This window comes from Lactuca sativa, chromosome 8 (assembly GCF_002870075.4).
Source record: "Lactuca sativa cultivar Salinas chromosome 8, Lsat_Salinas_v11, whole genome shotgun sequence".
Lineage (NCBI taxonomy): Eukaryota > Viridiplantae > Streptophyta > Magnoliopsida > Asterales > Asteraceae > Lactuca > Lactuca sativa.
This window is the reverse complement of record NC_056630.2, coordinates 334,492,722-334,519,278: the sequence shown is the minus strand read 5'-3', so window position 1 is coordinate 334,519,278 and position 26,557 is coordinate 334,492,722. Positions and strand designations below refer to the sequence as shown.

Below are 26,557 nucleotides of genomic sequence, written 5' to 3'. Positions count from 1 at the left end.
TTAAATATCTAAGTTGGGATGCATCAAATATTAGATATCGTGCCAAGGTTTCCAAAAACATAAAGAACGTTCAAAACCGGGTTATATTGAAGAAATTATAACCACTCGTATATTTACGACACACCGTTAAAACGTTATTTAACGTAAAAAGCGAAATCTCAATAAAATGCATTTTAGCCTTAAGTATCTAAACAAAAGTCGTAGATTTCGTTAAATGGTAAGCGTGCATAAAAAGATCGCCCAAATTGGACCTCGAATGAAGAAGTTACGAATTTCCCAAGTTTCGTAATAGTAGTAGAGTGCTAAAAACTCAAATTGAAGATTGAGTGTTATTTAGCTATCACCACCTAAACGGAAGTTGAAGATCTCCACAATAGTAATAGAATGATAAAAAGTCAAACGAAAACCGACGTCGAATGAAGAAACTATGAATTTTTAACAGACTTTAGTAGTCCCGGCCTATTAACAATATATCGTTAAAAATAAATTCAAAACTGGCCGATGGAGTCTAAATGAAAGTTATAGAGCATAATCTCACCTACGCGTGGATATAAAGAACGCGAAAAACGGAGCCCGTACGAGAAAGTTATGGAATTTAGAAGATGGAAGACCGGATTACGCCCTGCGTAATCCAAGAGTACGCCCCGCGTACTAGGCCCAGTGTCAAGTCCCATCGGCTCGAGTGTTCTACGCTAGCTAGACCGGAGTAGTAAGCCGTGACACATTTTTACGCCCCGCGTAACCAAAGTACGCCCCGCGTACGAGGATCCTCCAGCCTATAAATAGAGAGGTTGAGCTTCGGGTTTTTGCACACAACTCTCATATCCTCTCTCACTTTTACACACCCTAGAGCTCCAGAGACCATCCCGACACCTTGATTTCCGTACCCGAGCCCCCGACGAAAGATCTACGCTACTGAGATCCCCGAAGAGCCCGAAGACGCAACTTTCCGCGGTCGAAACTCTGCTCAACTCAAGCCTCTCTCTTCAAACCAAACGAGTGAGTTCATACCCCTACCTTTCAATTCTTTTCATGTTTTAGGGGGGAAATACAAGTACATTACAAGTCAAAGTATCATTTAATAAACATAAATGTAATATCTATCTTACAGAGTATCGATACAAACATCTTTATGTATAAAGGGCTAGTACAACACCAAATTATTTTCACCAGATACAACATACTTTCTGAAAAACTATAATGCGTATAGTTAGTAATTCAATCGTACATTTTACATATACATCTTGAAAAAACGAAACACTTTCAAAAGAAGTAAAGTCATTCTTATTGTAAATTTATTTATACTAAGAAATGTGAGATATTCAAACTTCAATGTACAATTATGTATGCATTTCAAGTCCTGTATTATATACCATAATCTCTTGGAGGGAGAGCGTGATACTTGGGTATAGATCTATACAGGATTGACAACCTGCACCTAAACTATTAGCTATACTTAGACCGGCAGGTCTGGGGTGACAAATGTCATAACACTACAACACCTGAAGAATGTTGTTACAGGCAGTCAGTGTCAATAGCATGGTTATAAAACTCACATAAAAAGTATAAAAAAAAGTTTGATTTACGAGATTCATATATGCATTTCATTTTTCTACATTATTTTTCATACAAAGTTATCTTTATCATTCAAGTACGAAAAATACTAACGCAATCCAACTCTGGAAACTTTTTGAATGATAAATAGAAAATATTGGATTTTATTAAAACCTCATTTACCGATTTGCTACTAAAAAGGATATACTTTTTAACTCAAAACACTCATGAACTCACCAACCTAATTTTTGACACTTTTTCAAAACCACTTGTATTTCTCAGGGAACCAGTAATACAGGTAACCATCAGCTTTTGAAGAAGGAACGCTAAGGACGTTTATTATTACATTCATATCATCATATTGTAATAATCTTGTGAAAATTGTATAACGCAACAATACATGTTTTTATTATATATATGATGGATGTGTACTTTCTTTACAAATATTCAATTGTTATGATACTACGTGAAGTCATCCACCCTCGAATGTTTCCGCCATTCTGGTTTGGGGGTGTGATAGATTGGTATCAGAGCATTGTTTATAGTGAACTAAGTATATCAACCACATATGATATACAAACTATAAATGCAAAAGGGACCAAAAAAAACCCTCTGACAAAACGTTTTCATAAACAAAATACATAGATTTTACTCGCATGCATCAATCTCGTGTCATGACAACTTTTCTAAAAACAAAGTATTAAGGCAAGTTGCGACACTATGATTGGGCCTCGAGGTATGTAATCAAATCAAGAATAAATATAGCCTGATCAACTATATTTATCCTAGGTTTGACCAACGTACATCGAGTAATAGTCGTAGTGGACAACAAGCCAAAAACTTACCAAATACAAATTATTCTAAATTCGCCAATTTGAAATACTATAGGAGTATTGCATAAATAATTGTACAATGAAAAACTTGCGCTCCGTAAGGATATAGTTAAACATAGGATGTCGTTAAATATAAATTTCTTTTCTTATAAAATTCTCATACCTCTACCCTAGTACAAACAAATGGTCGGATTCCATTTACCCGGAGATCCCTACTACCCAAACCAAGGCAACGGTGGGTGGATGGAAGAAGACCCAGAGGAAGACCCAGAGGAAATCGAAGAAGAGGTCGAAGAAGAGTTCGAGGAGGAAGTCGAGGAAGAATTCGAAGTTGAAGTTGGAGAAGAATTCGAAGTTGACGAGGAGATCGTGGAAGTTTCTAGCGGAACAGACTCCGAGCCGGAAGTAATCGACCCTCCCGCTCCTCATCCTCCAAAAGTTAGACCATACTAGCCTGGACCCATCCCCATCTGGGGAAGCCATCTATACTACTGGAGCCGCCAACTAGGTGTACGCCCTCCATTCGGCATGTGTCGAGATTTTTACAATGTCAGTGGGGGAGGCTCAGCTGATCGAGCACTTCCTGTTATTGTGGGCACCATAGCTACCCAGAACTACCATGCAGACAAGCAAGCAGCCAAAGTTCGTGAGACCAATGCTGCTACTCAGGGTACCGCCGCAGACATCCGTCGTCTGGAAGGACTACATGAGAATACCCAAATCTACACGGGGACGCTTCAGAATCAAATGATAACGACACTAGCATAAATAAAAGAGATGAAGGAACAACAAGCAGATCTTGAAAGGCGCCTGATGGGAGTCAAACAGTCGGATGTTGAATCTAGCTCCAGACGTGCAACACGCCGCAAGTCGAGCTTGCTCAAACCCCAACAATTTTGTTATAAGATAGGACTTCGGATAAAAGTTTTTCCCTTATTTCCTTTTGTATCTGTAATCGGAGACCTCTAGGTAGGTCAAATTTTCCCAAACAAGAAACGTAATGTAACACACCTGAGGTGTGACATATATATCTATATATATATATATATATATATATATATATATATATATATATATATATATATATATATATGAAGTACTTTTTTATAAACCTCTCGGAAACCTGTGAGTTTAACTAAAATTGTTGTACCTACTTTGAAACCATAAATTAAAGTCAAAACAAATTACAAGATACAACTAACTCTCTAGTACACGATTCATTTGAAACTCATAATCTTTATTATTATATCCCTACCAGAAGCATGCCTCCCCGTAGATCAGCACGCAGGAACTCAACTTCAACACCACCTCCAACACCTCCTCCAATTATGGATGCCGTTATGTTCCAAACTGCTGTAACCGCCACTGTAACCGCAACAATGGCACAAATCAGTAACAACGGGTCAGGCGGAGGAACAAACAGCTCTACAAATGGCCTAAACCAGGGCCGTTCAGGGGAATGTACTTATAAAGACTTCACCAACAGCAAACCTATTCCCTTTAGTGGAACTGGAGGAGTAATGGCTCTATCCCAATGGATAGAGAAAACGGAAGCAGTGTTCGAGATTTGCGCGTGCCCCGAAGAAAGCAAAGTGAAATTCGCCACTTATACTTTCTCAGAGCGAGCCCTAACGTGGTGGAACGGCCACGTCAAGGCACTAACCCTACCGGTGGCGAACTCCATGGGTTGGGAAAACCTGAAAAGAATGCTTCTACGAGAGTACTGCCCCCGAGGCGAGATCAAAAAGCTCGAGCAGGAACTGTGGGACCTTAAGATGGTAGGATCGGACATTACAGGCTATACAAACAGATTCAGCGATTTGACGATACTTTGCCCAGGAATGATGACCTTGGAAGGCCAGAAGGTGGAAAGGTATATCTGGGGATTATCACCCCAACTTCGAAGAAGTGTATTAGCCTCCAAACCCACGACGTTCGAAAGCGCCAAAGAGCTGGCACAATCCCTCGTCGACCACGGTGTCTGTCAGAATGTCGCAACCGTAGTCGTCGAACCAAGCAAAGGGAGCAGCAACCACAACAACAGTGCCAAGAATAACAGCAAGAAGAAGTTTTGGAATAAGAGGAAAGATCAAACTTCACAAGAACCTTCAAAGAAACAAATGGTGGCGGTCCATGCCGCTACTACCCCCACTGCAACCCCTGCCACCCCTGCACCAACAAAACAATATGCTGGGAACCTGCCCAAGTGCAGCAAATGCAACTACCATCACCACGGTAATTGCCGCGAGATGCACTATAAGAACTGTGACAAGAAAGGGCACACAGCCCATTTCTGTAAAGCACAGGCATGACCAATCACTCAAGTTCCTGGTGCTGGAGTAAGCTAGGCGTGTTATGGGTGCGGAGAAACTGGACACTTCAAGAGGAATTGTCCCAAGGAAAGGAATGATGGCGGTGTGGGGAGAGTGCTGGCAATTGGATAGAATGAAGTGATAGCAGACCCTACGGCGGTGCGGAGAGAAGTTTTGTGAGTCATAAATTCAAACACCTACTTAGTCAAAAACCCCAACCACTCAATAAAATATTCACTGTAGAAATGGCAAACGGTAAAACGGAAAACGCAAGCGACTTGTACGTAGGTTGCACACTAAATTTAAACGAGCACTTGTTTCGAGTCGATCTTATGCCCATTTCCATAAGAAGTTTCGATGTCATCATCGGTATGGACTGGTTGAGCCTTCACCATGCCAATATACTTTGTCATGAAAGGGTCGTTCGCCTAAATATGCCAAACGGCGAAACTCTTGTCATTTGTGGTGACAAACCTAGTTCAAATTTACAAATCATTTCCTGTATTAAAGCACAAAAATATTTTCGCAAAGAATATCATGCCTTTCTAGCCCACGTAGTAGACAAGAAACGAGAGTCGAAAAACATTAAAGACATTCCGGAAGTCTGCAGCTTCCCAGACCTCTTCCCAGAAGACCTTCCAGGAATCCCACCGGAACGTCAAGTCGAGTTCAGAATCGACATAATCCTCGGAGCTACTCTAGTAGTAAAGTCGCCTTACCATTTAGCCCCAACCGAGATGCAGGAACTGTCCAGTCAATTAAACGAGCTGCTGAGAAAAGGCTTCATCAGGCCAAGCTTCTCACCATGAGGAGCAACAGTCCTATTCGTGAAAAAGAAGGACGGATCCTTTCACATGTGCAACCGATATCCCTTACCACGCATAGACGATCTGTTCGACCAACTACAGGGAGCAAGCTACTTCTCATAGATCGATCTAAGATCTGGTTATCACCAACTGCGAGTACTGGAAGGCGACATCCCTAAAATGGCTTTCCGAACACATTATGGTCACTACGAGTTTGTAGTAATGCCCTTCGGATTGATAAATGCTCCAGCAGTGTTCATGGACTTGATGAACCGAGTATGTCGTCCCTTCCTGGATAAATTCGTGATCGTGTTCATAGATGATATACTCATCTATTCTAGAAGCCAGGAAGAACACAGCCAACACCTCCGCCAAGTTTTGGAAACGTTGAGGGCAGAGAAGCTTTATGCAAAATTTTCCAAGTGTGAATTTTGGATTCGGGAAGTGGATTTCCTAGGACATGTAGTAAGTAAAGAGGCGATACATGTGGATCCTTCCAAGATCAAGGAAATAGAGAGTTGGACTACTCCAAGAACCCCTACAGAAATCCGACAATTTTTGGGACTCGCCGGGTATTACCGAAGGTTCATACAGAACTTTTCTAAGATTGCCAAACCACTTACCACCCTAACTCAAAAGAGTGTGACCTTCGACTGGGGAGAGAAACAAGACATCGCGTTTCAGACACTAAAGCGAGCCTTATGTAGTGCACCCATCCTAACCTTGCCAGAAGGAACGGAGGACTTCGTAGTCTATTGCGATGCATCAAACCAAGGACTTGGGTGTGTCCTGATGCAACGGGGGAAGGTCATCGCCTACGCTTCAAGGCAACTAAAGACGCACAAAGTGAACTACACAATGCACGATCTTGAGCTAGGAGCAGTCGTCTTCGCTCTAAAGATATGGAGAATCTTCACCGATCATAAAAGCCTCCAACATATCCTCAACCAGAAGGAACTCAACATGAGACAGAGAAGATGGGTAGAACTACTAAGTGATTATGAATGCGAAATTCGATATCACCCCGGGAAGGCTAATGTAGTGGCTGATGCACTCAGTCGGAAGGAATACTCGGGCCGCCGAGTGAAGTCCCTAACTATGACGATCCATTCACACCTGTCCACGCAAATCAAGGAAGCTCAAATAGAAGCCTTGAAATACGAAAATGTGACAAGAGAAGCCCTAAGGGGAATGGATAAGAACCTCGAGATCAAGAGTGACGAAGTTCGTTATTTCATGAACCGAATCTAGACACCGAAGTTTGGTGGATTCAGAGAAATCGTCATGGACGAAGCCCATAAGACACGATACTCCATATATCCCGGCTCCGATAAGATGTATCTCGACCTCAAGAAGTTGTACTGATGGCCGAACATGAAAGCTGAAATCGCTACCTACGTGAGTAAATGTCTGACGTGCGCTAAGGTTAAGGTAGAATACCAAAAGCCCTCAGGATTGTTGCAACAACCAGAAATACCCGAATGGAAGTAGGAACGGATAACAAAGGACTTCGTAACCAAACTACCCAGGACGACAAGCGGACTCGACACTATCTGGGTGATCGTCGACAGGTTAACTAAATCAGTGCACTTCCTACCGATCAAAGAGATGGATAAATTGGAGAAGCTAACAAGGACATGCCTCAGAGAAATTGTATGACTGCATGGTGTGACCATATCTATTATCTCGGACCGAGATAGTAGGTTCACCGCAAGGTTTTGGCAGTCGCTACAAAAAGCTTTAGGGACAAGACTAGACATGAGTACCGCTTATCACCCACAAACCGACAGCCAGAGCGAGAGCACCATACAAACCCTAGAAGATATGCTGAGAGCTTACGTGATCGATTTTGGCAAGGCATGGGACACACATCTACCCTTGGTCGAGTTCTCGTACAACAATAGCTACCACACCAGTATCAAAGCTGCCCCATTCGAAGCCCTCTATGGCCGCAAATGTAGGTCGCCTCTGTGTTGGGCAGAAGTGGGGGACACACAACTAGCAAAAGGACAAGCAACAGAAAACACGCTCACTGGACCAGAAATCATAAGGGAAACTACGGAGAAGATTGTTCAGATCTGAGAATGTCTAAAAGCGTCAAGGGACAGACAAAAGAGTTACGCGGATAAGAGACGAAAACCCTAGGAATTCCAGGTGGGAGACCGTGTCCTATTAAAAGTCTCGCCGTGGAAAGGATTAATACGCTTCGGAAAACGTGGAAAACTAAACCCAAGATACATCGGACCATTCGAGATCCTTGCCAGGATCGGTCCAGTGGCTTACAAACTTAGATTACCTCAGGAGCTCCACAACGTACACCCTACCTTTCACGTATCAAACCTAAAGAAGTGCTTATCCGATGAGACCCTTGTTATCCCTCTAGAAGAAATTGCAATAAATGAAAATCTCCAATTCGTAGAAGAACCAGTAGAGATCATGGATCGGGAAATAAAAAGGACTAAACAAAGCCGCATACTTATTGTAAAGGTCCGCTGGAACGCCAAGCGAGGACCCGAATACACCTGGGAACGCGAGGATCAGATTAAACAAAAGTACCCGCATCTTTTTCCTAACCTGTAAACTCTATCTTAGATTAAATTTCGGGACGAAATTCCCTTAACAAGGGGATGATGTGACAACCCTATATTTTTCCAAAAGCAATGTAACGCTCAAAAGTCAAATACAATGAAAACTATTTAGAGCCAACGAAATTAACCTCAAAAATAAAAGCGTTTAAATATCTAAGTTGGGATGCATCAAATATTAGATATCGTGCCAAGGATTCCAAAAACATAAAGAACGTTCAAAACCGGGTTATATTGAAGAAATTATAACCACTCGTATATTTACGACACACCGTTAAAACGTTATTTAACGTAAAAAGTGAAATCTTAATAAAATGCATTTTAGCCTTAAGTATCTAAACAAAAGTCGTAGATTTCGTTAAATGGTAAGCGTGCATAAAAAGATCGCCCAAATTGGACCTCGTATGAAGAAGTTGCGAATTTCCTAAGTTTCGTAAAAGTAGTAGAGGGCTAAAAACTCGAATTGAAGATTGAGTGTTATTTAGCTATCGCCACCTAAACGGAAGTTGAAGATCTCCACAATAGTAATAAAATGATATAAAGACAAACGAAAACCGACGTCGAATGAAGAAACTATGAATTTTTAACGGACTTTAGTAGCCCCGGCCTATTAACAATATGTCATTAAAAATAAAGTCAAAACTGACCGACGGAGTCTAAATGAAAGTTGTAGAGCATAATCTCACCTACGCGTGGATATAAAGAACGCGGAAAACGGAGCCTATACGCGAAAGTTACGTAATTTAGAAGATGGAAGACTGGATTACACCCTGCGTAATCCAAGAGTACGCCCCGCGTACTAGGCTCGATGTCAAGTCCCATCGGCTCGAGTGCTCTATGCTAGCTAGACCGGAGTCGTAAGCCATGACGCATTTTTACGCCCCACGTACCAAGTATGCCCAGCGTAGTCCGGTAGTACGCCCCACGTACGAGGATCCTCCAGCCTATAAATAGAGAGGTTGAGCTTCGGGTTTTTGCACACAACTCTCATATCCTCTCTCACTTTTACACACCCTAGAGCTCCAGAGACCATCCCGACACCTCGATTTCCGTACCCGAACCCCAACGAAAGATCTACGCTACTGAAATCCCTGAAGAGCCCGAAGACGCAACTTTCTGCGGTCGAAGCTCTGCTCAACTCTAGCCTCTCTCTTCAAACCAAATGAGTGAGTTCATACCCCTACCTTTCAATTCTTTTCATGTTTTAGGGGGGAAATACAAGTACATTACAAGTCAAAGTATCATTTAATAAACATAAATGTAATATCTATCTTATAGAGTGTCGATACAAACATCTTTATGTATAAAGGGCTAGTACAACACCAAATTATTTTCACCAGATAGAACATACTTTCTGAAAAACTATAATGGGTATAGTTAGTAGTTCAATCGTACATTTTACATATACATCTTGAAAAAACGAAACACTTTCAAAAGAAGTAAAGTCATTCTTATTGTAAATCTATTTATACTAAGAAATGTGAGATATTCAAACTTCAACGTACACTTATGTATGCATTTCAAGTCCTGTATTATATGCCATAATCTCTTGGAGGGAGAGCGTGACACTTGTGTATAGATCTATACGGGATTGACAACCCCACACCTAAAATATTAGCTATAGTTACACCGGCAGGTCTGGGGTGACAAATGTCATAACACTACAACACCTGAAGAATGTTGTTACAGGCAGTCAGTGTCAATAGCATGGTTATAAAACTCACATAAAAAGTATAAAAACAAGTTTGATTTACGAGATTCATATATGCATTTCAGTTTTCTACATTATTTTTCATACAAAGTTATCTTTATCATTCAAGTGCGAAAAATACTAACGCATTCCAACTCTAGAAACTTTTTGAATCATAAATAGAAAATATTGGATTTTCTGAAAACCTCATTTACCGATTTGCTACCAAAAAGGATATACTTTTCAACTCAAAAAACTGATGTACTCACTAACTTAATTGTTGACACTTTTTCAAAACCACGTGTGTTTCTCAGGGAACCAGTAATACAGGTAACCATCAGCTTTTGAAGAAGGAACGCTAAGGACGTTTGTTATTACATTCATATCATCATATTGTAATAATCTTTTGAAATTTGTATAGCGCAACAATACACGTTTTTATTATATATATGATGGATGTGTACTTTCTTTACAAATATTCAATTGTTATGATACTATGTGAAGTCATCCATCCTCAAATGTTTCAGCCATTCTGGTTTGGGGGTGTGACACTATCTCTCTCTATTCGAAATGTCTCCCAAATCTCTCCCGAATATCTCTCAAAAGTTCCCGTAACTTTCCGTAATCGTTTGGGCCATCCCGACCCTTAACTGGGTCAGAAACGGCTTGAAACAGGGTAAAAACGACTAAAATAGGCTTAAGCACCCGAAACCTACTCTATAGGACCGAACCCTCTTAGGGCTAAAAGTCCCCTTGAGGACCGAACTGCTGAGAAGTGAAACCCCAGGTCCGAACCCGAAGCCTCAGGACAGAACCCGAAGCCTTCAGGCCCGAACCTCGCATGAAGAACCGAAGCCACCTTCGGACCGAGGCTACTTTCGGCCTATTTCGCCTCTTACCCTCTTTCGCTCCATTTCGCCTTCGGTTCATGACCAGAAGGGACCGAACCTCGGCCAGGATCGAGAGGTCTCGCAGGAAGCCCAATTTTTCCCGGTTTTCAACCACGACTCCGTTTTAAGCCCATTTTTCATCATTTTAAAGCGGGATTTTCACCCAAAACTTTATTTTAATATATTAAGACCCATATGTCTTAATTAATCACGTTTTTAATGCAAATCTTATCCAAGATTTAGTGGTTGGAGTAATTAAGGTGGAGTGTTGACCTTGCTTTACTGATGAAACAAGCAACCCCCCCCCTCACCCACTCTATGGCCAGTCACTCCTCCCACCACACCTTGGTCATGTCAAGGTACTTTCTCATCACTTTTCTAGACATTCCCACGTTTTAGATCTGGAACAACTTCCTCCCTCTCTCCTCATTCTCACTCACTTCTCTCATTTCCACCAAAGATCAAACCCACTTTTCTCTCAAATTCTCTCACACAAATTCGATATTTCCAAGGCATTTTCCAGCTTTCCTCCTTCATTTGGTAAGTATCATCACCCTCCTTATGGTTATTACATTTCCTTTTACTCAAATCATTGATTCCTTACACAAACTCCATCAATAGGGTGTTAGATTCTCGAATCTTCAAGCAATCCTTCAAGTGTTCTTGAGTTGAACACTTCACTCCTTCAACATCCATCCTCTAAAATCACACAAGGTGAGTTCATAACCCTATATTTCTACGTTTTCTTGAGTTTTAAGCGGGGGAATACAAGTTAAAACACCAAGAACACCACTAAGTTCTTCTAACAGCTTTCATCAGAAAAGTTGGGCTCCATTCACGGACTGTTTTGATCAACTTAAACATTTTAGCTTTCAAAACTGTTTTGGTGCAAGTAGTCCCAGTTCTTAGCTTTAAAATGACTACTTGCACATCTCCACACGATTTATATACGATTTATGGTGATATTTACAAAACTGTCTATCATTTCAAGAACCAATCCGGACCAGTCTGTGATTATGGACCTTTTCACACATGTTGGAGATCACTAAAAATCATGAGAAATTTACAAACAAACTAGACTTAATTTCCAAAGTCTCAGGATTTACGGATTTTGATTTGGACCTTTGATGATTTTTCAACAAATTTTCTAAGAGCGGTAATAGAAAATGTTAACAACAGAAAAATGCTATCAATTTCATTTCACCTTGTAACATGTAGAGCAAGGGGTATATCTTTATGTGAACATATGTTATTGCAATAAATGACATTTTGTCTTAGTATATAGACATGCATCAGTTAACAAATGGATTTTGATATATAGAACATAGAAGATAACAAGTTGTTATAATCAAAATACATCCATTACATACAAACATTTGAATGAACTATGTTAAATATAGTTTATGTACGTTACCACCACTACCCTTGTTTTGATAAACTATAATAGGTGTAATTTATGATACATTACATAACATACTCATACAAAAAGGGTAAATCTATACAAAAGGGATTTTCATTACATTACACGTAAATTCGTTAATGAATTTTGTGAGACATTCACTTCACATTACCAATAAGTCTTGTATTGTAACCAGAGTCTCCTGGAGGGAGAGCGTGATAGTTGTATATAGATCTATATGGGGTTTGACAAATCCATACCTGAGCTGCATGCAACAGCTAGACCGGCAGGTCTGAGGTGACAAATGTCATAACATTTCTGACGCCTGAAGAACGTCGTTTCAGGCCAACTAAGTCATAGCATGGTTATAATAACCAGTGTTGTAAAAATCCTGATTAAGTCCCGATTAATCTCTAATTACTCCCTAGGCACTACTCGACTGATTAGAGAGCGCCTAGTGATTAATCCATGCATAAACAATAGCAGAAACAGTAGAACCCGATGAAATTTTAAAACTATGAAGAATTTATATCTCAATAGGAACTATTTGAGGTATGATTGGTGTTGTATTTATCATGTTAACCTATTTTTTTTTTATATTAGTGGCATTTACAAACTTTTATATGATATTAGTCATATTTAATTTCTTAAAATCCAACAAATTAACAATTAATGGTCCCCGATTAATCTCCGCCTAGCCGATTAATCTCTTAACCCCAGTCCACCGACTAGCTAATGTCGAGCGATTGTTACAACATTTAAAATAACTCACATTAAGTATTAAAAAACATAGAATTTACAGGGATTTCATTGAAATCAAATGAGTTTATGTCGATTTAAACTTGCATTGTTTTAGTATAAATATGACAAATTATTTGTACAGTCCGGTCTTTGGGTTTTAAGACTACATTTACATATTAAGAAAAATATTGGATTTTTCTGGAACGAACACTACTTTTACATGAAAAGGTTTTTCATAATTGTATACAAAAACTTGTGAACTCACCAACCATTGTGTTGAACCCTTTTTCAAACAACTTGTATTCTCAGGAAATCACTAAACAGGTAACCAAGTGCTTTTGAGGATGGGACGTTAAGGCGTCAAACATTTTACATTTTGTCAACATATTTTAATTAATTTGGAAACATGTAATTCATAAAATGATGTAACTCTTTCAATTATATATATGTTGGTTGTGTTTACTTTAATCACTATGGAAATTGTTGTTATGATAGTATACATGAAGTCCTCCACCCCCGGACGTTTCTGCCATCCTTGGTTTGGGGGTGTGACAGATTGGTATCAAAGCACGGTTTATAGTGAATTAAGTATATCAAACCACATAATATATACAAACTATAAACACATTTGGGACTAAAAGTCTGATTTTAAAACATTTTAATGGGATATACTTGTAGAAAATAAATAGGTTTCTTGATTAAAGTATACGTACATGCATTACATACTCTCATAGTGTCATAACTAGGAGAACATAAAGTAAAAGAAGAGGAGTTGTACACTATGAGTATGCCTTAGTATATGTGAATCAAGTTTGGGAGGGATATAGCCTGATCAACTCTATTTGTCCGAGAAGTGACTTACACATACCGGGGGATAGTCATAGTGGGCAACAAATCTAAACACCTAACTACACCCTATACAGAGCACACTAAGAATAAAATCTAAACACTTAAAATACTATAGGAGTATTTTATGTTGCTATAGCGCAATATTATTATTATCCGTTACACGCTTCTTACATCCCTATTCTCATGCAGACGACATGGCAGGATTTCATCTACCAGGAGACCCATACTTTCCCAATCAGGGAAATAAGGGCTGGATTCAAGAAGAGCCCGAAGAACTGATTGATGAGGATCCCGAAGAGGAACCCGAGGAGGAACCAAAGGAAGAAGAAGAAGAGGAGGAAGAAGAAGAAGAAGAGGAATACGTCGAGGTAGACATGGATGAAGATGAAAGTGAAGAGGAACCAGAGGTCATTAATGTTGGATTAATGTCTAAGTCCATAACTATAATTGGTAAGACTTGACCCGACCCGGCATGGTCCATTTGGGTTGCATACCATCATGCACTTGGATAGACTATAATGAGAGAAATAAGACACTTATGGTTATTAATATATTATAAGTTCGAGTATATTAATAATAAGAATAATAAGATTATTTAATTAGTATTGATCAAGAATTAATCTAGGATTAATTAAGTGATCAAAAGAAGACTAATTAAATATATGGGTTGATTGTGTAAATCATCCATACTTGTATAGTGGGCTAATGCTCCATGGATAATCAAGTTGGGCTAAAACCCATAGGATGGTCCATGGATGCTCCATGGTGTATTTGTACCCATGGATCATGGAAATGAAAGGCCATGTCAATTTGGGTTTACATGGTGTAACCCTAACTATATAAGCATCTTATTCTTGACCAAAATCGGCCACTAGTGTGTGAAAAGAGAGGGCTAGCCGATTTCATGAAGTGTAGAATTCTCTCAAGTTATTCTAAGTGTTTTGGTGATTGTGATTCCATTTGAGGTGTCACACTTGGGGCACTAGGCACTCAAGCTTCATGAAGACTTTCTACATCAAAAGGTATGTATTCTATCTTGTTACATTCATTGTTTTTGTATGCTAACTTGGATGTTCTTATTTGCATGTATAATAGAGAAAACATAGATCCAAGGTATTTAGGGTTGCATGTACACTTAGGAGTGTTAGAATGCTCAAAACCCAACAGTGGTATCAGAGCCTAGGCTTGTTTTCTTGTTATACCTGCAATAGAAGCTGAAAAAACGAATTTGGTGCTGTCTGATCATCAGACTCGGCGAGTCCATGCCTAAAAAGTGATCAATTCGATCCAACTCGCCGAGTTGGTTCATGCACTCGACGAGTTGGACCCCCAGACAGCATATTTTCGAGTTTTTTTGGCTAGAAATGGACTAGGAACATTACCCTAAGTTGTTTTTGAACTTATAAACTTGTTTTTGATGTGGTAATGTTCATGCTAATCCATTTTCAAAGATAATTGTCAATAGATTCATGTTTTGTATTAGTTTAAGGTTTAAACTAATTACATGAAAAAGTTTGATTCATGTTTTGTATTAGTTTAAGATTTCATGCTAACCCATGAAATTACACTTTACACTTTGTCTAAGTCGTTAGTGGAGCCTGTGTGGTTAACCGGCACACTAACTTGGACTTAACAAGGTAGGTAAAGGGTGACTTAATATTTATCATAGTATCGATGGAGCGTGTGTGGTTAATCGGCACATCGATTGAGGGGTAATTTATTAAGGGTACCAAGTGATTTGCATGGTTACTTCACACCTTGTTTTGTGATCCTCGGCATCCCAGTCACAAAACCTGAAGGGCACACTCGAGATTGAAACATGCCATTGAACAGTTCAATGAATCTCAAAGATCTAGGAGTTTCAAAACCACTTAAAACTTAATAATACATTTCGTTTATCTTGGTGGAAATTGGTGAATCGTCATTCACCTACCTTCAAATATTTTATAGCTTGGATTACGGCATACCTCTTCTAAGTTATAAAATAATTTGTTGGGTCCTAACCTTAATATTTCATATTGGGTGTCATATTAAGGACTTAAAATCAACTATCTTGAATATCTCCCAAAAGATGTCTGGTTTAGACACCTATGATCTTCCCAAATCTCTTGAAACAAGGTTTCCTAAGGAAGATGATGTCCCATGGATATCATACTTCTTTCTCCTCCTCCAATTATTCTCCCTAACCCAAAAGTTCTTGAAAAGTTTAAGGTCACTCAAGCCCTATTGGCAAGGCAAGGTCTAGGTGTGATCACATCTTGGAGATGTAGTCACATATTGACAAGCCGGGAGAGTTGGGTGTCAAAGTCTTGAGAAAGTTGGTGGTTCAACTACTTTCTAAGTCACATAGTGAGTTCTTTTGGAACACCTATGAAACAGACTATGACAAGTCCCTTAATGATCTTATCTATTTGCTAAGATCAACTTCCTGAAACTTTATGGACATTGACAATAGTGACACAGGAAATCCAGAAAAGCATTCTCTTCCCAATGGAAAGGGATCGGCCATAGTCAACTCGGTTGACCAAATGGTAAAGAGAAAAAGCTAAGTCTGTGATAGTCCCGTGTACCATTATCAAAGGGTCCATATGTTTATGTTGCCAAAGGAAGGGGCATTGGTTGCGAACCTGCCAAATTTACCTAAGGATGTTAAAGTCAATAAGTTTGACTCTACTTCAGGTAAATTCCACTATCTAACTCTGTTAAGTTTCTATTCTGAGATTCTTGATACATGTGTGACTGGGTCACATGGTAATGTTTTAAGAATCAAAGAAAAGTGAAGAAACTTAATGGAAGAATATGTTGAATCTGATCGCATAGATGGATTTCTATCGCATAGTTTGAAAAATCGGATTCTTGAGCTACTTCTTAGGAGTTATGAGATATTGCTTAGGAATAGATAACAACAAGTTTTCATATGGATTGTAAGGATTAGTTTTTCCACAATGTTTTAAAATAAAAGGAAATTTTTTGATTTTATTTATTTTAAAATATCCTTACAATGGCATTTGAGGAAAAATTGTTGCTTATATGATTCCATTAAGAGCAAGAGTGGAAATATGAAATTGATTCTTGCATTTGTGGTAATGTCTATACATACCAAATAAGGAAAGATTCTCATCACCCAAGTTTCAATTGGACCGAAACTTGGAATCATGCAAGTTGTATAGCATGATGAATGAGAACTTTCAAGTTTTGGAAAAATTAAGACTAATTACTTGTTCACATGGATGTGTGAGTCAACTAAAGGACTAAAGGATCGAGTACACATTCTTGTGCACTGATTAAGTCCACCACAAAAGACTGATAAAACTATTCGTCATAGTTTACTAAAGCTTAGTAAATATGGTTATACTTACAAGCTTAAGTGTAACTCTGAGACATTGGAAAAGGTTCCAATGTAAGGCAGAGCGAATAAGAAGAATCAATTTAGGCAGAAGGATAAAATTTTCTCAAATCTGAAAAGATGGGAGAGTACTTTAGTATCAGTTTTGTGATCATCTTAATGATTAAGAAACCATAGCACAATTAGTTCTCTAAGGAAGTCTTAGTGCATTTTTATGACTAAGAAAAGGAACTTGAATTGTTGAAATGGTTAAATCAAGAAGATGAGTCATACTTCGTTCCGATACAAGTCTTTGAGTGACATGTCTCAAAAGAAGGTTTAAAAACACTTGTCAAATGTAAGAGTAAAAGTTTTCTACTCTTGTACATTTGAATTTGGTAAGTTGTGATGTTTTGGATAAAACAAAGACCAACTTAGGCCAATTGTGTGAAGTGTTTGTCTTGATTAGAATCCACACTGTCTCTTGGATGTTTGACAAGGGAGTCTTATAGGTCAAGAGGACAGTGGGAGTCTTAAAGGTCTTGAAAGTCTCAAGAACTAATCAAGAATAGAACCTGAAGTTCTTCACTAGCACACGACTTGAGGTTTATAACCTATCGTGTTGACATATTCTGTGCCCATTCCAGTTAAAGTTGTCTTTGCATATGAGTTCTTAGAGTTCTCAGTTTGTTGCATAACAACTTGGAAGCAATGGCAGGCCCTTGAGCTGCCAGGTGGCAAGAAGTTAAGATTGAGTTCAATCCATATGAGTTTGGATTTGTCATTACCCTTGTCCTGTGACTATGGTTTTGACAAATTCATATGGGTAGGAACTCATACACCATTAAATCTAAGTGTCATAAGGTTTCTCTCCGATTCATGAAAATGATGGTGAGGAAACACTTTCACTAAGTAGATTTTATCTAGATAGCAATTGTGATATTTGCATTCTCAAAGTCGTTAGTGGAGCGCGTGTGGTTAACCGGCACACTAATATGGACTTGTGAGAAGTGGCAAAAAGGTCTAACCATTATGATTACGGCATACCGCATCATAATTGTTTAGACACACAAGTGTGCTATCTAAGGGAAGGTGTATGATTTTGATAAAGTTTTATCAAAACAATCTAGTATCAGAAATATGAACTTTGGTAAGAAAGTCAATGAAGTATTGATTTCTAGGAGTCCAGCTGATTTCTGAGTACATGTCAAAGCTAGTGGGAGCATAAGTGATATGCTAATAATCATCATGTTAGTGGGAGCATGATAATTATGATAAGTATTGCAAGTTAGCAATGTTAATTATAGAAAACAAAAGTTTCAATTGGGAAAAAGTTGTTTTGCTATAATTAAGGGAGAGGAAATTATACTTCATCTCAAATCTATAAGCTTAGATCGTGACGTTTTAATCATTTAGTCAAGGATATATATATATGAATTTCAAGTTGGAATGGCTCAACATAAGGAAATTCTGTACATGGGTCCATTATTTGCGTTCTAAAATTCGATTATGATTACGGCATCCCTTTTCATAATCTGAATTATGAGAACTTGGCAAATTGAAATGGAAATGTTATAGCAAAAGACTGGTTTAGTCTTTATGTGAGACATCATGAATCGATTCCCATATACTTCGGATATAGGATCGATTACATGTGCTATATTCATCCTTTCTAAAATTTTCCAAATGCCTGGGGCATTAAGAAGGGAAAAGGTTTAGAATTGGATATGACTAAAAGGATTAAAAAATTATCGAGGACAATCTAAGGTTTACCAAAGATTGTTTACTCAAGGACAATTGGAAGTATAGTGATAATTCTGGAAGGACCATATTGACATAATCTGTAAGGAGGCAACTCTTGTTCAGAAGTGACAGTCAAAATGGAATCTGGAAATGTTTCAAAGTTAGAATTTTCAATTTGTGTAAGATTAAGGAAACTTAATGCAAGAAGGATGTTTCCAAGGAGTTGATCTCCTTTGGAATACTCTGTAATGGTGGTTGTCAAGTCTTTATGACTTTGTACATAATCATTACAAGAGGATCAATGCATATAAGTTTAGAATCTAACAGATTTCAGTAAATGGCATGAATTTGGAATTCTTGCATTTGCAGTAAGGATTTGGGAGTGTGAAAAGAGAATCATTGAAGTTGTGTTCAATTGATCTAGTTCACAAAGTAAAGATCATAGACAAACATAGTATGCATACTTGGTGTGTGGCATGACTAGTGTTTAAGAAAACATAGTGTACATGCTTGGAGTATGGGACAACTATTGTTTTAAATTCAAGAATAAAGTTGATAGCTGAAACAGTATACAATGAATAATGTGTAATCATGTGGTGATAGGTTTTGATACCATATTGGATTCTATTATTATTGTGTTTCACTTTGCGTGTTTTGACTTCCCGAATAAACTAGGTTATTCTTCTGGAATGACTAAGTTATTCAAACTATCCACAGTCGGTCATATGATGGAAGTAGATATGAATTAAGTCTGTCATGGGTTGGCTTGTAGAGGTCTAAGGTGTTGGACAAAGGGCTACAACACTCATGAGTGCTCATAAGTTCTGAGTATTGGATTCAACCCGCGCTCATTGGAATCACTTCATGGATTTTATCACGAGTGATCATGAGACGATAATATCTTATATTCTTCAAACCTAGAGATATGAGTTGTTACTATGAGTTGGTTGTACATTGATTGCACGAAAATGCATTTGGTAACTCGGTGCTATAAAACGTGCTTTTGTGTATGATTCAACAAGTAGTAGAACAAGCCATATGAGTCGAAGTTTATCCGTTCCTTTTACCTTCGGGATAAAAGCGATATCTGTGGGCCCCTCGATGATTTGACGATGACAAATGGAAGTGCTCGGCCGGGCCAGGACTGATTTGATTTGTTCAATTAGTCAGTCGTCATAAATCGGAAATCGGGAAACAACAAATGGACAGAGAGAATGATTATAATCCATGTCTCAGTCCATATGATATCCAGAATGGAGGAATATATGATCCATTATCTAATGGACAAGTCATTGACAAAGGTCAGAGTTCATCTACAAGGTCAGAGTTCGACAGAAGCTTTTGAGAGCTACGATTGCCAGTTGGTTCCTGAAGTCATACGCAATAATAGTTTTAGACATATCCAAGTGGGAGACTGTTGGATTCATGTCTAAGTCCATAACTATAATTGGTAAGACTTGACCCGACCTGGCATGGTCCATTTGGGTTGCATACCATCATGCACTTGGATAGACTATAATGAGAGAAATAAGACACTTATGGTTATTAATATATTATAAGTTCTAGTATATTAATAATAAGAATAATAAGATTATTTAATTAGTATTGATCAAGAATTAATCTAGGATTAATTAAGTGATCAAAAGAAGACTAATTAAATATATGGGTTGGTTGTGTAAATCATCCATACTTGTATAGTGGGCTAATGCTGCATGGATAATCAAGTTGGGCTAAAACCCATAGGATGGTCCATGGATGCTCCATGGTGTATTTGTACCCATGGATCATGGAAATGAAAGGCCATGTCAATTAGGGTTTACATGGTGTAACCCTAACTATATAAGCATCTTATTCTTGACCAAAATCGGCCACTAGTGTGTGAAAAGAGAGGGCTAGCCGATTTCATGAAGTGTAGAATTCTCTCAAGTTATTCTAAGTGTTTTGGTGATTGTGATTCCATTTGAGGTGTCACACTTGGGGCACTAGGCACTCAAGCTTCATGAAGACTTTCTACATCAAGAGGTATGTATTCTATCTTGTTACATTCATTGTTTTTGTATGCTAGATTAGGATAATACCTTGGATGTTCTTATTTGCATGTATAATAGAGAAAACATAGATCCAAGGTATTTAGGGTTGCATGTACACTTAGGAGTGTTAGAATGCTCAAAACCCAACAATTAATCCTCCTTATATAGCCAAAGTTCCCGCCAACCGATACGACTATTTCGGACCAAACCTCGATAGGTGACCACGATTGAAGGATGGGGTCGCCGTCAACAACGATCACCATACGGAGGTTAACGAGGTTTCTATGACCTCAGCCACGGAGGACCACCCGATAAGTCTATCCCAGTCATGACTCAGCAGATAGCAATCATGGATGATCGCGGTAGGATGACGACCGATTGAGTCTGGGAACTTAGTGCCATCATAGAGTCTACCACTGCTCGCACTAGAGACCTGGAGCGGGACTCCCACTACAGAGATCAACTCATTCAGGACCTTCTCGCTGCTCGAGCGAAAGCAAAGGAGTATCGGGAAAGATACTTGGCGCTTTAGGAGAGAATGGTTGCAACCGAACGGAGATTAGCAGAACTGCAAGGCGCATCGACATCATCCCAAGCTCCATCAGGGAAGGATCATTTTGAGTAGGACTCATTGATACTCACACATCTTCGTAGTATAGGCTTATGAGCATGCGTTGGTGCTATTCTTTTGTATGTAGGTTGACCCCGCGATTAAGTGATTACACTAGTCAAAGGGCTTTTGTGCTGCCAAAAATTTTCTTTTACTTTGATGTAATGTAGACCCCTATGAGGTCAAATTTTCCTCAAAACAATATGTACTAAAAGTTTATCAATGAATTTGGCATGCCTTTTACTTCATTTGATGTTGACATGAGATTTTACTATGTAGTATTACAAACAATTTACAACTGATAACTCTAAGATTTGAAGTGTACCTCGTTGTTATGTGTAATTAAAGAAGTAATCGACTTAGAAATGGTGAGTCCGCCTTAGGACCTGTTCCTTGTTTGGTTGTGGAATAGGGCAGACTCATGAGTATCAACAACTTATTAAAATTTTAATTACACATAACTGGGGCACATCGAGCGAATCTTAGGAGTGGGTCAGACACGGAATCGAACAAATGACTCTGTTTGAGTCACCACTATTTAATTCATAAGTTTAATCGCATAAACTTTTTCTATGAATTACTTGCAAATGCAAACATATGGAAGTCGGGAAATACTATACTTGAAAACTAGTGAACTAATTTCACGACACTCGACTTATATCCAATTACTAAAAGATTTATGCCCCTTTCATCTTTGAAAATTCTATGACAGAAAAATCCCACCACGTAGATCTGCTAGACGCACTGAGAGAACGAAAACAAATTAACCCCCACCGCATCCGCAATATGATCCCGTTATGTTCCAGGCTGCGGTTACAGCCGCAATGGCAGCTGCTATGTCCCAAATCAGCACTGACGGTGCCAGGAGGACAGGGAGCGATATTAACATCTCTACTCAAGGGGATAGCCAAGGGCGTTCGAGAGAATGTTCCTATAAGGACTTCACAAATGGCAAACCCGATACTTTCAATGGAAGCGGGGGCGTCATATTCGAGAAGACTGAATCTGTCTTCCAGATTTGTGCATGACCCGAAACAGACAAAGTCAAATTCGTAGCTTGCACTTTCTCCAGCAGGACCCTCACTTAAAGGTATAAACCTGAACGTTTTGCTTGTAAAACAGTTTTGAAAAATATTATCATTATGGGGGTCAAAACAGTCCGAGATTGGACCAAAACTTTTCTGTCAAGGGCTGTTTTATGAGTTTAATTTATAGATCTTAGAACACAACACTCATTTTTGCTATTTAAAGTGTATAAATCCTAGATCTACTAGTTTGTATGTAATATATGTGATAAAATATACTTTTCTCAAAGTTCTTATGATGATCCAAGTGATAAACTTCAAGTTCTAAACATATTTTTAGATTAATGAAGTAATCAACACATAATCACCAAATAATTCATGGAAAACACACACAGTCATGCATATACACATAGATCTAAACAAAGCCACTTGGATTCTCCCACAAAAACTAGTAAAAATCAAAACAAGGGGGGTATGAACTCACCTTGAGGTGTGGAGGTCGGATTTGATGAAGAGATAAAAGGAAATGATGTTGTTTTTCGGCCTAGCTTGTTTCTTGAGGAGATCTTTGAAGATGATTTGATTCTAGGCGCATCAACAAGAGATGTATGATGTTTGATGAAATATCCTAGCATAAAGATGAAGTTTAACATCTCAATCATGAAGTAACTTACCAAGAAATGATGATTTTTGGTGAAAACCATCTTGAAACATTACTAAGTCTCAAAAATTTAGAGAGAGTTGGAGAAGTTCTTGAGAGTATGTTTGAGAGAGAGTTTTGAAAGTGTATGGTTGTGTTGTGGGCTTGTCTTTGGCCGAGAGAGATAAAGAAGACAACAAAGGAGATATTTTTGCATGGAAACATGAGAAATACGTAGATGCATGATGTGTATTAAACTTGGTTATCCTCCAAACAATAATGACGTGTCATGTTTAGATTAGTTTGGCCCTCATTGTTAAGATATTTATTTATTTTTACACACTTCGGCCGAAATGGAGTAATTATGGAGGAGTTTGGGCCTTATCTTGGTCCTTACTCAAAATGATGATGCCCATAAGAAGGTTTTTGGCCCATTAGGCCTTTAGGGTAGTTCACGGCCCAAGTTCTATAAAGAAATGGGTCTTATGGCCCAACAAGGCCTATTAGAGATAAAAATGAATTATTTTAGGCCAACATGGCCCAAAAAAAATCTACTTTCATGATTGTGGGTCCAATTATAGCCCAAATAGTCAATTTGAAAGTTTATTAGTGCATTAGGCCCAATAAGAGAATCCTAGTCCATAAAGAGCTTGAGTCGGGATTTCTAGGGTTTTCCAACCCTTATTTGAGCATATGAGATATATTTCAATGAGATTGGAGTGTAGTATTCACTTACAGTACAAGTTATTACACTAGGTGAATGATTGCATGAGAGTAGAATTTCCTAGCAAAATTCTAGTTGTGACAGTTTGTTACTTTGATTACTATGATGCATGTGTTGTGATACTAAACATGACGTCCTCCGCCCCAAACGTTTCTGCCGTTCTGGTTTAGGGGTGTGACCGATTGGTATCAGAGCATTGTTTATAGTGAACTAAGTATATCAACCTATAAAAGATACATAACTATAAATACAATGAGGCCGAAGTGCTCTGAATAATAATATATTTTAAAAATATAACAATACTTTATAAAAGTATACATACATGCTTATACATATAGACATACTAGAACAAGTATCACAAGAAGAACAGTATATAAGTATTTAAAGGTTGAACACTGCGGTCAAACCTGGACAGTTATGTAATCATATCTGGGATCAATATAGCCTGATCAACTATATACATTTGAGATATGATCGACATGTGTTTGGGAGTGATGCGGTGTTGCAACAGTCTTAAAACTTACCTAACTCTATCCAAGGGATTTCTAGATTAGAGCATACAGTTAAAGTACTATAGGAGTATTTTATGATACTACAATACAGTAACATGTTTAAACATACCAAGTTCATTACATTAAAATACTATAGGAGTATTTTAGGCACCATAAATAACTTATGTGAGCACTTAAAAGACCCTTCTGGTAGGTCTATGATTCCGGAGTGTATACTTCCAAGGTTTTATATAGTTGAGATTTTATCGACTTAGAATTTGTGATCTATGCTTCACTTCCTGTTCCTTGTTCGGTTGTGGTTTTGGAGTAAGATCGCTTATTCGAAGGTCTATTTAATCTTAAATTATATACAACTTGTATACACTGAGCAATTATAGGAGGACCCAGTAAGGATCACCCCATAATGTTACACTTAATCTCATAGATTCTTTAGACACTTCCATTCTCATACGACAAACCCTGATAGATGTAACCACTCCATCATAGCAGTCAGTAGATGACTCAAGGAGAAACAAAAAGAGATTCAAAGAGAGATTTCCAAAAACTGATTAGCCGAAAGAACTAAAACGTCTTATGCGTTACACTAATAAATAATAACCTTAATTGACTTAGTGAGCTAGTGATTCCACTACTCACACCATGTGTTAGGATTATTTCTTTTCATGGAGCCAGTATCAGTTATTCAATTCAAAGAGATTCATTCGAGGATAGCCACTGATTCATAAAGTTTATTTTATATAGACTCCCTTTACGAATTGTTTCCAGAACCCTATGAAAGTCAGAACCAAATACACTCAGAACTAGGATAACTTTGTCATTCAACTTTCGGCTTGTAAGCTCTGTTATACACTTATTATCGTCTCATCTTTGTATTCTTTTTATCAAAAGATGCCTCGTGATAGCCCTATAAGGCGTGTAGTCAATAGCACAACAGAGACTCCACCACCACAATTCGATCATGCTGCTCCCCAAGCAGTGATAGAAGCCGCGATAACAGCTACTTTAGCTCACATCCGCGAAAGTCGTACCAGTGGAACTGGTAGCGGTACCCACTTAACCAACCCCGGAATTACCCACAGACACCCAAGGGAGTGTATGTATAAGGACTTCATGAACTGAAAACCCAAATCCTTTAATTGAAATGGGGGATTTTTTTCTCTAATACGATGGTTCGAGAAAACAGATTCGGTCTTCGCAATCTGTTCATGCCTAGAAGGGAGCAAAGTTAATTTTGCTGCCTGCGCTTTCTCCGACAGAGCCCTAACATGGTGGAATAACCATGTTAAGTCACTAACCCTGTCAGTGGCTAACTCGATAGGTTGGAAAAACCTAAAGGATATGATCTTGGAAAATACTGCCCAAGGGGCGAAGTACAAAAACTGGAACAAGAGCTATGGGAGCATACCATGGTCGGCTCAGACATAGTGTCCTACACTGACAGGTTTAGAGATCTGTCAGCACTATGCCCTGAGATGGTTACCCTAGAAAGTAAGACGATAGAAAGGTACATCTGGGGTTTATCTACCCCGATTCAAGGGGATGTACTATCTTCTAACCCAACTACATTCGATGGCGCCAAACGCCTGGCCCAGAGACTCATTGCACATGGAGTCCGCCATGGCGTGTTGGTCCCCGTTCCCAAGCCATCAAAGGGAGGAGGCTATAAACAATAGTCAGGGAAAAAGAGGAAGGAGCGAACAACCTAGGAAACCCCGCAGGAACAACAAATAATAACAACATACGCCGCCACAACACCTGCTACTCCAGCATCTTCCAGTCGATATGTTGGAACTCTCTCGAAGTGTGATGGGTGTAACTACCACCACACCTGATTATGTCGGGAAATGCAATGCGTGAATTGTCACAGGAAGGGGCACACAGTCTTGTTCTGCAACGCACCGGCACAACCGATCTCACAAGTCCCCAGAGAAAATGTAAACTAGCCCTGCTATGGATGTGGTGAGATAGGACACTATAAGAGGGACTACCCGATAACGTGGAACTCAGGCGCGGATGGAAGAATTTTGATGATCACCGCAGAAGAAGCTACCCCGGTGTCCCCGGCGACCAGTGGTACGTCTATGAAATAAGAATTGCTTTAAAATTTTATTTGTATTTATATAAGATTAAAACTTGGGGAACATTTAAAAGTAATTATAATAACTCACTCATCTGAACAAGTCACAACATCCATAAAAGAACTACAGATCCATACAGGTGAGCTGTGATGGCTTAGTATGTACATTAGGGTTGTGCATAGCTAAGATTTAGCATACTTAGAGTGAGTGA

General features: G+C 38.8%; 1 protein-coding gene across 1 annotated transcript; it reads left to right on the top strand.

Moving 5' to 3' along the window:
• Window positions 1-3,649: 3,649 nt before the first annotated feature.
• LOC128128027 (uncharacterized) lies at window positions 3,650-25,387 on the top strand. Its single transcript, XM_052766797.1, has 3 exons — window positions 3,650-3,979; window positions 13,899-14,066; window positions 25,157-25,387. The coding sequence occupies exons 1-3, from the start codon at window positions 3,650-3,652 to the stop codon at window positions 25,385-25,387; spliced, it is 729 nt and encodes a 242-aa protein (XP_052622757.1).
• Window positions 25,388-26,557: the final 1,170 nt, after the last annotated feature.

Excerpts from the sequence above, each read along its gene's own strand:
- LOC128128027 (XM_052766797.1), top strand. The coding sequence starts at position 3,650 with ATGCCTCCCCGTAGATCAGCACGCAGGAACTCAACTTCAACACCACCT. Across the intron at positions 3,980-13,898 it reads CGTGCCCCGAAGAAAGCAAA|GGAAATAAGGGCTGGATTCA; the intron begins GTGAAATTCGCC and ends TTTCCCAATCAG. Across the intron at positions 14,067-25,156 it reads AAAGTGAAGAGGAACCAGAG|ATGCCTCGTGATAGCCCTAT; the intron begins GTCATTAATGTT and ends TTTTATCAAAAG.